Below are 12,166 nucleotides of genomic sequence, written 5' to 3' on the forward strand. Positions count from 1 at the left end.
CAACTCCCCCCCCATCTTCTCAATTTTTAATTTTGTCAAGAGTAGGAAAAATTAAAATACAGTGAACACTCACATAACTTCACCTGTATTCATCAACTGTGTATATATGAGATAAAGCAAATGTGTGTACATATAACTTTTCTAAACCATTTAAAACTCCTAATATTTCTGCATCTATTTCCAGATCTAGGACATTCTCTTATATAAATAACCACAACAGATTTAACATGCTCAAGAAATGAGCATGCTAAACCTTAATAACATTATCATCTAATATATTATCTAGCTTCATATCTCCCCAATTGTCCTAGTAACAAACATCCTTTTCCACAATTGATCCACAATTCAAGCAAGAGCCAGGCATTGCACTTAATTGTCATGTCTTTAGTGTCCTTCAAATACAGATGAGTCCTCCCAATTTTTTTAGCCTTTCCTGACACCAGGTAACTTTAAATTACAATTTTAAATGTTTAAATGTTTCATTTTAATTATCTGGATAACACAGAGTGGCGGAAAGAAACAAAATTTTTACTGCCAGTGATTTTCTGTAGCCTAACTGATGCTTTCATTTTTGCCAGATCATTACCTTCAACTGAATTACACCTTAATACCAGCTACTCTAAAAAGCTAATTTATTGAATGCCGGGCGGGGTGGGGGGGGAGACATATATAATACTCTTTGTAATACTTTAAGCAATAAAACAAATTTTTTTTAAAAAAAAACCACAATAAGTTTCCCTGTAAAAGCATCACTGTTGTGACATTTTAAATTTAGTATTCCTCTCCTTCTTCCTCACCCTCTCCTTCAACAGAATCCACACCAACTTCCTCATAATCCTTCTCAAGGGCAGTCATGTCCTCACTGGCCTCATAAAACTCTCTTTCCTCCATGCCCTCACCTACTTACCAGTGGACAAAGGCACACTTGGCAATCATCAAGTCAAACCTGTGGTCCAGGTGAGCCCAGGCCTCAGCAATAGCTATGGTGTTGCTCAGCATGCACACAGATTGCTGTACTTTGGTCATGTCTCCACCAGGTACCACAGTGGGAGGCTGGTAATTAATGCCAACTTTGAAGCCAGTGGGGCACCAGTCCACAAACTGGATAGTACACCTGGTCTTGATGGTGGCAATGGCAGCATTGACATCTTTGGGGACCACGTCACCATGGTACAACAGACAACAAGCCATGTATTTACCATGGCAAGGGTCACATTTCACCATCTAGTTGCCTGGCTCAAAGCACTCATTGGTGATTTCTGCTACAGAAAGCTGTTCATGGTAGGCTTTCTCAGCAGAGATGACAGGGGCATATGTGGCCAGAGGGAAGTGGATGCGGGGATAGGGCACCAGGTTGGTCTGGAACTCAGTGAGGTTTCTACGACAGATGTCATGGATGGCCTTGTTGTCAACCATGAAGGCACAATGAGTGTTCCAGGGTGGTGTGGGTGGTGAGGATGGAGTTGTAGGGCTCAACTACAACTGTGGAGACCTGGGGGGCTGGATAAATGGAGAACTCCAGCTTGGACTTCTTGCCATAATCGACAGAGAAACGTTCCATCAGCAGAGAGGTAAACCCAAAACCAGTTCCCCCACCAAAGCTGTGGAAAACCAAGAAGCCCTGAAGGGCTGTGCACTGGTCAGCCAGTTTCCGAATTCAATGCAGGATGAGGTCAATGATCTCCTTGCCAGTGGTGTAGTGTCCACGGGCATAGTTATTGGTAGCATCTTCCTTGCCTGTAATCAGCAGCTCAGGGTGGAAAGCTGGCGGTAGGTACCAGTGCGAACTTCATCAATGACTGTGGGCTCCAGGTCTACAAACAATGCTCTGGGCACATGCTTGCCAGCGCCTGTCTCACTGAAGAAGGTGTTGAAGGAGTCATCTCCCCACCAATGGTCATGTCACTTGGCATCTGGCCATCGGGCTGGATGCTGTGTTCCAGACAGTAGAGCTCCCAGCAGGCATTGTCGATCTGGATACCAGCGTGGCTCACATGGATGGAGATGCTCTCACATATGGTTGCTGCTTTGAGGCTACCAAGTAGATGGCAAAGAGGAAGAGGAGAGGTTGTTGTTTTTTACAGCGCGACTCTCAGGCGGTCAATGTAAGAGAACCTCCCATTAAGTTAATATTTACAGATAAATCAATCAAAGCCCCTTTAATAAAACAGTAGGGCACATTAAACTGTGACAGCTTTTATATTTGTACATTCATCTGTTAATTTTTTTAAATATCTAAGCTCAGTTTGAATATGGCTTAACTTATAAGCAATATAACTTGCTCTTTTACATCACACGAGTAAGAAAAATTTGTGAATAGGCGTTCCCATAAACTTAGTTAAACTCGTATGAGTTTGAAGAAATGCTGATTAATAAAAAAATTCTATTGAGAAGTCATGTTAATTTCAACAAGGTTCTTAAAATCAACTTTCTTTTTCCATTTATTAAAACCATAAAACTCCAAATTTAATATTTTATCAACACTAGTTAATACAGACTGCATTGTTGTATAATTTTTAAAAGTCTGTTTTAGTTTATCACACAGAGTACGCATATTGTATGAGAAAACAGAGAGAAGTAGTATTTTTCTGAGTGTATTTGGTTGTGTTTATCCTGCACATGTGACTGTTTTGATTATTGATTTTATAAAAGCGAATTTTATCAATTAATTTGTATTTTACATAAACACTGCCATCAATATTTAACTGAAATCTATGAATTACTTACAATGGCTGTGTTATACAGTTTGGACTTACATCTTCATGATTAGTTGAAATTTTTATTATGTGGTAACTATAGAAATATGTCACACCATCTATTTTGCTTCAGTACAATAAACACATAAGCTCTTTGTTGTTGAAAAAAGTGATGTTTTGTATTTGAGTTGTATTTTACAGAAGTATAAATATTACACCATATGGGTGATTCTCTTGACCCTTATGTCAAAAGTTTTAAGAATTATTTTAGAGATATTTTTGAATTTTCAATGTCAGAATTAGTTGACTTCCGTAGTTTTCTATTTTACAGTAATACTTAGGTGGAAACAAGCATATGCTTTGTTATACAGGACACATACTCTGAAAAGAGTTAATGTCTACATGCTCATATCATGGAGTAAAAAGCTCTGCAACTATTGATGTCCATTATTTCATGATTTAAAAACTTGAGAAGTTAGTAATATGTATAGTAGATGCAGGCAATTAATATTTATAAAACAACAAAGTTACTAAATCTGTGAATAAAAACACCCAGAATTTAATATGAAATCATAATATTATGTAACTGATTTTATATTTCTTCATAATTTAAAGATTTTTTTTTTTACAAAATCACCACTAAAATCCAATCTGTTTGATATTTCTTCCAAGGATATAAAAAAATAAGAATTCTCTAAAATTCCCAAAGTAACCCAAGTGAGGAATATCTAAGATGAATACTCAGTGAAAATGCTAGGGCCCTGTAGATTGGTCCCCTTATTTCAGGAAAGACTGTTCTCCCTCTCTCATCACCAACTTTCTTGTCCAATGTCCTGGGACTTCATGTTTAATCAGCTGGGATGAGCCATCATGCTTGTTTGGCTTGTCTCAGTTAGTTAAGTAACTTCTCACCTATCCCATTTTGCCAGCTCAGCTCTGGCCAGTGCCTCTTGAGCTTCTCCGAAGGTAACCTAAGCTTCCTGTTTGTCTGCCTATTGCAATAGCACCTGATTTCCACTTCCTGGGCAGCCTGTTGACTTAAGAGCCCACACTTGGACTCTTTCTCTGCTTGCTCTCTGGTCTCCTCTACTCCAATGCCTTCCTCTCTCCAGTGCCTTTGAGATCCCCATAATAGAGGATCCTCCAGCTAGGCATTGCACTCTTCATATCTAGGGCCTCAGAGCCCACCTTCCTTATATTCATTAGGCTCAGGTACTTCCACTCTCTGCCACAGTAATTGTGTTTCAGTCTATATTTTTCTTTGGGAACACCTATCAACTCTTTTTATCATAGTGTGCGGAAGTTCAGGTTGAACAAATAGAGGACCTCATGGTTTTCATTTGAGGGCCAAAAGGCTATTGCTGTTAACTGAATAAATGAGAGAACTGAGGTATAAAGAGGTTAAGTCACTTGGACAGGCCACCCAGCTGGTGAGAAATACAGCTGGGAATCCAACCCAAAGAGTCAGAATACCTAAGTGTGTCTTCTTAACTACCTTGACAACATGAGGGTAGGTGAAAGGGGTGGAATATTGAGGAGAGTTCTAACAAGTCTACTAACCCATTACAAGTTACCAGCAGGCATTTAATAGGGTATGAGTTTATATATAAACTAGAGGCCTGGTGCACGAAATTTGTGCACTCCAGGGTGGGGGTGTTCCCTCAGCCTGGCCTGAGGTTCTCTTGCAGTCTGGGAGCCCTCAGAGGATGTCTGACTGATGGCTTGGGTCGGCTCCCTGCAGGGAGCAGGCCTAAGCCAGCAGTTGAATATCCTTAGTGCTGCCATGGAGGCGAGAGGCTCCCGCCACCACCGCTGCACTCCGAGCCTGGCTTTTGACTGAGAGGCGCTTCCCCAGTGGGAGTGCACTAGCCACCAGGGGGAAGCTCCTGCTTTGAGCATCTGCCCCCTGGTGGTCAGTGGACATCATATTGACCGGTTGTTCCACTGTTTAGTCGATTTGCATGTTAGCCTTTTATTATATAGGATTCCAAAAAGTTGGTGTGCTCTTTAATAAGGAGAGTATTTAAATATCTCATTTTTCTCTAGAAGGGAGAATAAAATGTATTAAAGAGAAAAACAGATTAGGCATGGGGGCAGGAATTCAGGGGAAAAGTGGCAGTTTTTCAGCTCTCTGGCATGAAATCAAAGACAGACTCACAGAAAGACATAGGCAATCCAGGAGATATCAATGAAATGCATCATTTCCCTTGGAAATGAGGATCTGCCTCTGAACACCAGAGGAGCCTGAGAACTATACACACATGAACTTAGGGTTTTAGCAAGTTTTATAAGAATTATCATTTTCCAAAGAGTGTCTTATGCATTTATTTTGTGATTGCTAGAATATTTTATGGGTACATCTATAAATGTGGATAGTGCTGCATAAATTTGTCCCACTAAGCTTTTAGTTGATCTTCTGGGAAGAAAAGCTGACATAGCCCCTAACTGGTTTGGCTCAGTGGATAGAGTGTTGGCCTGTGTACTGAAAGGTCCCAGGTTCGATTCCGGACAAGGGCATGTACCTTGGTTGTGGGCACATTCCCAGTAGGAGCTGTGCAGGAAGCAGCTGATCGATGTTTCTCTCTCATAGATGTTTCTAACTCTCTGTAAAAAAATCAATAAAAAAATTAAAAAAGAGAAGCTGATATATAGTGAATATGCATGTTGAGAGAGGAGTGGAAGGATAAAGAAAGAAAAGGGACAGATACCACCAAGAATTGTGTGCCTTTAAAGACGAATGTTACCGTGAAGATAACCTTGGGATGCTGAGATAGACTGATAAAAGTTCTAATAACTGTGTGGGTCAGATGTTAGAAAAGTGGCAGGGTTGCAACTGTATTTTGTAAATGGTAGTGAAATATTCTGCATAGTTACCTGATATTAGTGTTCTAAGCCATTCAAAATATGTCCACAAAAGATGCTCTCTACTACTAAAATTCCTGTTCCCCATACCTTCCAGCCATGCCACCCCAAATAAAAAACCACTTTAAGGAAGGAACACCAGATTGCCTTCCATTGAATTTCATATATTCCTCCCAAATTGCCTTTCATTGAATTTCATATATTATGTCCTGTCATTGTGGAAGACATTTGGAGCTAAATATTCCTTCACAACTGAAATGCCACAGCCATTTATCTCTCCCTCCAAATATTCTTTTTTTGCAGAGCGACCACTCATGAAGTTGCAAGGCATCATATCTCCAGTTGCCTTGCTTTTGCTTTTATTAAAAACCAGTTGTTACTTTCTACCTTGACTATTACACTTTTATTTTATTGCACTTCTTGGGGTCTGGGACCTTAGTAGAATCTTACTGAAGTGCCTTAGTATTGCTGCCAAAACTGCCTTCACAGAACTCTGTTTAATGATTGCTAGTTTTTCTCTCCAAATTTCTTGCAATAGTTCTTATTGTCTAATAAACCTGGACCATGGACCTCAGTCTCTGCATTCAGGCTCTCATCATACCCCTGACCTGCTGCACTGCATCCTGTGCCTCCTGTCTGCTATTAATTTCCTGGCCAGTCTTACCCCAAGGGCCCAGGCTCATAGCATGCTCCACACTACCCTCCTTTTCCCCTCAAGGAATCTTGGAAAGTCTTTCTTCTGCATCCACCTTTCCCTGATCAACCTGGGGAAACGATCAAATTCCTGAAGTGACTGACTAATGGTACAGCCTTCTGGGCCTCCCTTCCCTGCAACCCAATTTGAACTTTCCTCCTATGAAACATGATTATTGCCCAGTGTCTCCGTCTGCTCAGGCTGTTATAACAAAACACAGAGTGGGTGGCTTAAACAACAGCCATTTATTTCTCAGAGTTCAGAATGCTAGAAAGTTCAAGATCAAGGTATGGCAGATTCAGTTCCTGGCGAGATCTCTCCTTCTGGCTTGCAGACTACTACCTTTTCGTTGTCTTTTCTTTCTTATTTTTTCAATTACAATTTGCATTAAATATTATTTTCTATGAGCTTCAGGTGTACATCATAGGGGTTAGGTATTATATACTTTACAATGTGTTCACAAGGTACAGAGGAAGAGGAAGCTCTGGTCCTTCTTCCTCTCCTTATAAGGACACTAATCCCATTTGGGGGCCTCACCTTCATGATCTCGTCTAAACCTAATTACCTCCCACAGGCCCCATCTCCAAATACCATCATACTGGGGGTTAGGGGTTCAATATATAAATTTGAAGGGACACAGACATGCAGTCCATACACCCAGTCAGCTTCTGCTTGGATGTATGGTCATGTGAGTAACTGCCTTTCTGCAAACTCTACTAGCCCCAATGGCTGTTTGAAATAAATACTTAGGGATTTACCACTTGATAAAGTCAGAGAATGAATGATGTGCCACGTTTTCCTTAGAACTTCATCCACTCACCTTTCTTTGTGCGTGTCTGCTGAGCTTTGTTCATAGGACGGTCTGCACCATGGTAACCAGGGGTTAATCACAAAGCATGGCAATAGGAGAGACATCACAGATGCTTCCGTAAAGCGCGCTTAAGTTGTGCATCTGGGAACTTGCAGGTACTTCTATTTCTTCAGGGGGTTTTTCTTAAATAAGTTTTATTTCCTATTTGTACTAAGCCTGTAGCATGTATTGGAGAATGGGGAGACAAATGGATTTATAAACTCTATGCATTCATTGCCTATTGCTACAGAAGCAAATTTCCACAAAGTCAGTGGCTTGAAAGTTGTCACTTTATAGTTCTGGGTGTCAGAAGGCCAAAATGGGTCTGGGCTAAAATCAGGGTATCGGCAGAGTTGCATTCTCTACCAGAGGCTCTAGGAGAGAAGCCATTTCTTTTCTTTTCCAGAGCCCGGGGGCCATTCTTTGTCTCAGGACCCCGTCTCACTCAGGTCTCTGCTGCCACAGTCACTTCTGCTCTGACTCTGATTCTCCTGCCTCCCTCTTATAAGGACCCTAGTGATCACAGTGGCTCCACTCTGACATTTCAGGATAATCTCCCATCTCAAGATCCTTAACTTAATCATGTCCCCAAAGTCCTTTTGCAAGTAAGTTAATATATTCACAGATTAGGGCATGAAAATCTTTGAGGGATCATTATTCTGCCTACCTCACTCTACTTAGATGTCAATATGAACCTGTGGCCCTGGCTGGTTGCTCAGTGGTTAGAGCATTGCCCTGCAAACTGAAGGATTTTGGGTTCAATTATCAGTCAGTCAAGGGCACATATATACCTAGTGGCAGGTTTGATCCCCAGCCTTGTGACATGGGCAGGAGGTAATTAATAGATGTCTCTCTCTCTCATATTGAAGTTTCTCTCTCTCTCCCTCCCTCCCTTCCAGTCTCTCTAAAAAAAAAAAAAATCAATGGAAAAATTATCTTTGGGTGAGGATCGAAAAATAAATAAATAAAAGAAACACACTAAAAAGTCTCAAAAATATATATGAACCTGTGTATAATCTTTCGACATGCTAAATTGCAAATAAGTATTAATATTCAAATCAAAAAGGAAAGTTGTTTTTCAAAAACCCAGCAAGCAGAGGTGTCATGATCAATAGAGCGTTATGTTTTGCCTTATATATGGAAGAATATTTATCTTTATATTCCTAATCCACCATGGTGGCTACATATCAAATTATTGTGCATACCTACATACAATATATACATATTCATAGTATGTGGCACTAAAAATGAACAAGACCAGCCTGGCTGGTGTGGCTCAGAGGTGGAGCATTGACCCATGCACCAATAGGTCACCAGTTCAATTCTCAGTCAGGGCATATTCCCAAGTTGTGGGCTCGATTCCCAGTAGGGGGCCTGTAGGAGGCAGCCAATTAATATTTCTCTCTCATCAATGTTTGTCTCTCCCTCTCCCTTCCTCTCTCTCTCTCAAACCAATAAAAACATATTTTTAGAAAATAAACAAGATGTAAAAAATGCTGGAGTCTATTCTATACAACTACTTATAGGAATCACTTAGAATTTTTAAATGTAAGAATATGTCAGATTTCTGAAAAATTCTCCCAGCGACACTTTTTCTCACTCTGCCAATGGTTTTATTCAGCGTTTGTATTTGGACACAAACACATTTCCCTGCAACACCCCGTGAGCCAATGACAGCTGCAGAGAGGGGCCTGGCATGCTGTTGGCAGGCACCAGGGCTCCTCCGGTCCCTGACCCAAGCCTTCCGAGTCTGCCAGATGCCTCACAGTTCCCTGCACGTCCTGCTTCTGCCATACGACTAAGGTTGCACTCCGTGGGCCAAACCATATGCCAGCTCAAGAACTCAAAAATAGAGAACATTGGAATGAAAAAAATTTTAATTAACTTTGGAGACCAAACACACATGGGGAGATTGTGGATTGTCAGGACAACACATTCAAATACATTTCCTATGATGAAGTCTGACCAACTGTAAATCAATTAGTTTGATCTATGGCATCCATCAATTTGTCTCTGATTAAATTTCCTCCATTGTACATAATCTGTAGAATAATTTTGTGTGTTTTTGTTAGAATCATTTTAATTTTTCCAAATTATTTCTAATAATAAGTAGCATTGGAATGTTTATTTCCTGCAATTCTTATCTAAAACAGGAGCACTGTATTCCAATGAGACAAAAATTAAACCTTAGAGGCTTGGCTCTCATATTGTTTCAGAAAATGTTTCCCTTTAAACAACTAGTGATATTTGAAGATTATTATCATCATCTCATCGCAAGCTCTCTACCTACTATTTTAGAAGTAATTGAGCAGTAGGAATGATCTTCTCAATCTCTACTAAATTTAGAGGGGCAGTCTCTGAAATAATAAAGAAAAAAATTGGTGTTTTTAAAAGAAACAAAAGTGTTAACTAAATCAGGAGATTGTTTTATTTCTTATATCAAAATATTCATTAATATTGACAGTTGTTATGTTCTTAAAAACTCACATTTTTCTGATCATTGTTTCTCCTTTCCCACTTGCCAATTATTGTTATTTTTCTATTGCCTGACTAATTAGCCTGCCTTTCAATTTACACATTTACTTATTAGGGTCAACTCAATATTTCTACCTTAGAGTTGGGCACGTGCTTTGCAGTCTAAGGGTAAAGGTAAAATTACCTCAGAACAAAGCTGTAACAGCTGACAGCAGTGACTTGCAGGTGAGGAAGGAAGTCCCTTCACCTGAACAGTCAGCTAACAGCTTGATACACATGTTTGTGAGCCACCCTTGTATTCAATCTTTCTCTCTCTCTCGCTCTCTCTCTCTCTCTCTCTCTCTCTCTCTCTCTCATCTTTATACTACACTCAATAATGTTTGGATACAGGAGTAGTCACCTCACTTGTTTCTAATGCGGTTGTGCAATGATAATGCCTTGCCAGTGTGGAAAGTTTTCAAAGCATCTTTATAGCCATTCTCTCCTTCAATCCTCCCAACAACCCTGAGAGGTGAGCAGAAAAGACAGTAATATTCCCATTTTGACATGTGAAGAGACCTCTTCAAGCTTCTCGGTCATTGAGGGAATTTGGTCCATGTTTTCATCTGTAATTGCCAGCTGATCTTTGTTCCAAGAGCAGCCTGGGGAGAAACAAAGGAAAAACCCTGTGGGACTGCTGTCCCTCTAGAGGTCTCTGATGCCCTTTTCCCCTGGCCTAATGTTCACCACCACCTTCAAATGTTCCATGCCACCAGGCTGCCTTTTCCACATCACCCATCCAGATCTACTCGAGTATGACACCCCACCCCCACTCCCAACACCCTCTGTACCCTTTCCTGCTTCGTTTTTCCATCACACTTATTGCTTTCGGATGCACTACATACATCCTTGTTCACACAATGTATTTGTTGTCCGGCTTCCCCACTGGAATGCAAGATCCTCGAGGGTAAGGATTTTTGTCTGTTTGGGATAGATCTCCCCGGCAGCTGGAATACTGCTGGCAAAGGGCCCATGAAAAGCCAGCATGAGTCACTAGGACTCAGGGCACAAACCATCAGCCCGGCTCCAGCAGGGGAGTTCTCTCCTTTTCAGGGGCGAGGGTGACAATACTCTTAAAATAAGACAAATAGAGCTTAAATTAGAGAACAAACTGTCTGGCCTTAGGTTTCAGCCCTTTACAGAAATTTAGGGGACCCCCACTGTCTAATACGTGGAACCTTGAGGGCTGAGTTTGGGAGCAGGCCCTCCCGCTTAGAGGAGGCGAGTTCCTTAGTCCAGGTGTGTCATTCCTGGGCAACCTGGATGTAGTTGTTAGCATCATTCCTCTTTGTCTACCCACACTGGCACCTGGGAGGCATTTCATTTTTTTGAGTGAGTGAATGAATGAATGAATGAAAATAAATAAATGAAACCAGTCAGTATATGAATGTAAACCAATGTTATGAAATGCTTTATTCTTAATTGTAAAGAGAAAGCCTCAATCAAGCAGAAGTTGGCAAATATAGGAAGAATACTTGGGATCTGGGAGGCCAACTCATTTGTGCGGTTGCATCTGCCTTTCTGGGGTCAACCTTAGGTGTGGTTCCAGCAAGCAATGCACTTCCCTGGATGAAGAGCCACTGCCTCGGGGGCCCTTTACCCATCACTTCCCTTCATAGAGCCAAGGCCAGGCTTCAACTCTGAGACTGTCATTTACACATGGGTTTAAATTAAAACTACACACTTGCAAGGTAAAGATACCAATTTAATCTGCCCTAATCATCAAAAGATACATTTATTCATATATGACTTTAGGAATACTGTAGTCATCAGTCATTCTTCTTCCGAGATTAGTCATTAGACCCCCTGATTAACCTTGTTAATGCTTTGGGAAAACCAGGTAATTACAATGAGCTAAATTTAGAAGCAAGTCATTTTTTTGTGTGTGTGGATTAGAAATAGTGAAAGTCAGCGTCTCTTATCAGTCTTTTCACCTCAGAAGCTGCAAGAACATTATAAGAAATAATGAATTGCAAGAAATATGTCATGCTTCTAGCTGGAAAAAAAAAGGCTTTTATTTCAGCTTCTTTGGATGCCTAGCTGCTTAAATATAAGCATACTAGTGGCCCAGTGAACAGATTCCTGCACATTGAAAGGAAATTAATTAGAAGAAATATTTTAATATCACTATTCGCCCTTTCTCTATAATAGAAATGTCAACAAAAACAACCAAATTCACGATTGACAAAGACAGATCGAAACACACGTGTGCGATTGGCTTTATATGTATCATGCATGCTTGAGACAATGTTTATTTTTAAATTGCCAGTGCACGTCATACTGGTATGTACCAGCTGGTTGGTTGGTCGGATGATTGGATGGATGGACAGTCGGTTACTTAGCCTTTTATATATAGGGAGATTTAGGTTTAATATTACCTCCTAAGTGCCCTATGATCTTAAAAATTTTTGAAAAGTACTCCTGATTTTAATAAAACCTACAAAGCAAAGATAGATAGATGACAAACAGATATATATATATATATATATATATATTTAAACAAGACATAAAAATGGCCAACAAATACATGAAAAAGAGATCAATATCATT

The 12,166-nt window shown here is 40.3% G+C and overlaps 1 protein-coding gene and 1 pseudogene across 1 annotated transcript; both read right to left on the reverse strand.

The window, feature by feature from the left end:
• Window positions 1-1,928, reverse strand: part of LOC102763833 — a 6,341-nt pseudogene extending 4,413 nt beyond the window's left edge.
• LOC107184424 (tubulin alpha chain-like) lies at window positions 730-1,293 on the reverse strand. The gene is given in 1 exon segment (XM_015569423.1): window positions 730-1,293. A coding segment is annotated over 1 exon segment (453 nt). The 5' UTR covers window positions 1,225-1,293; the 3' UTR covers window positions 730-771.
• Window positions 1,929-12,166: the final 10,238 nt, after the last annotated feature.

The sequence above is a fragment of the Myotis davidii genome, unplaced genomic scaffold, assembly GCF_000327345.1.
Source record: "Myotis davidii unplaced genomic scaffold, ASM32734v1 scaffold104, whole genome shotgun sequence".
Lineage (NCBI taxonomy): Eukaryota > Metazoa > Chordata > Mammalia > Chiroptera > Vespertilionidae > Myotis > Myotis davidii.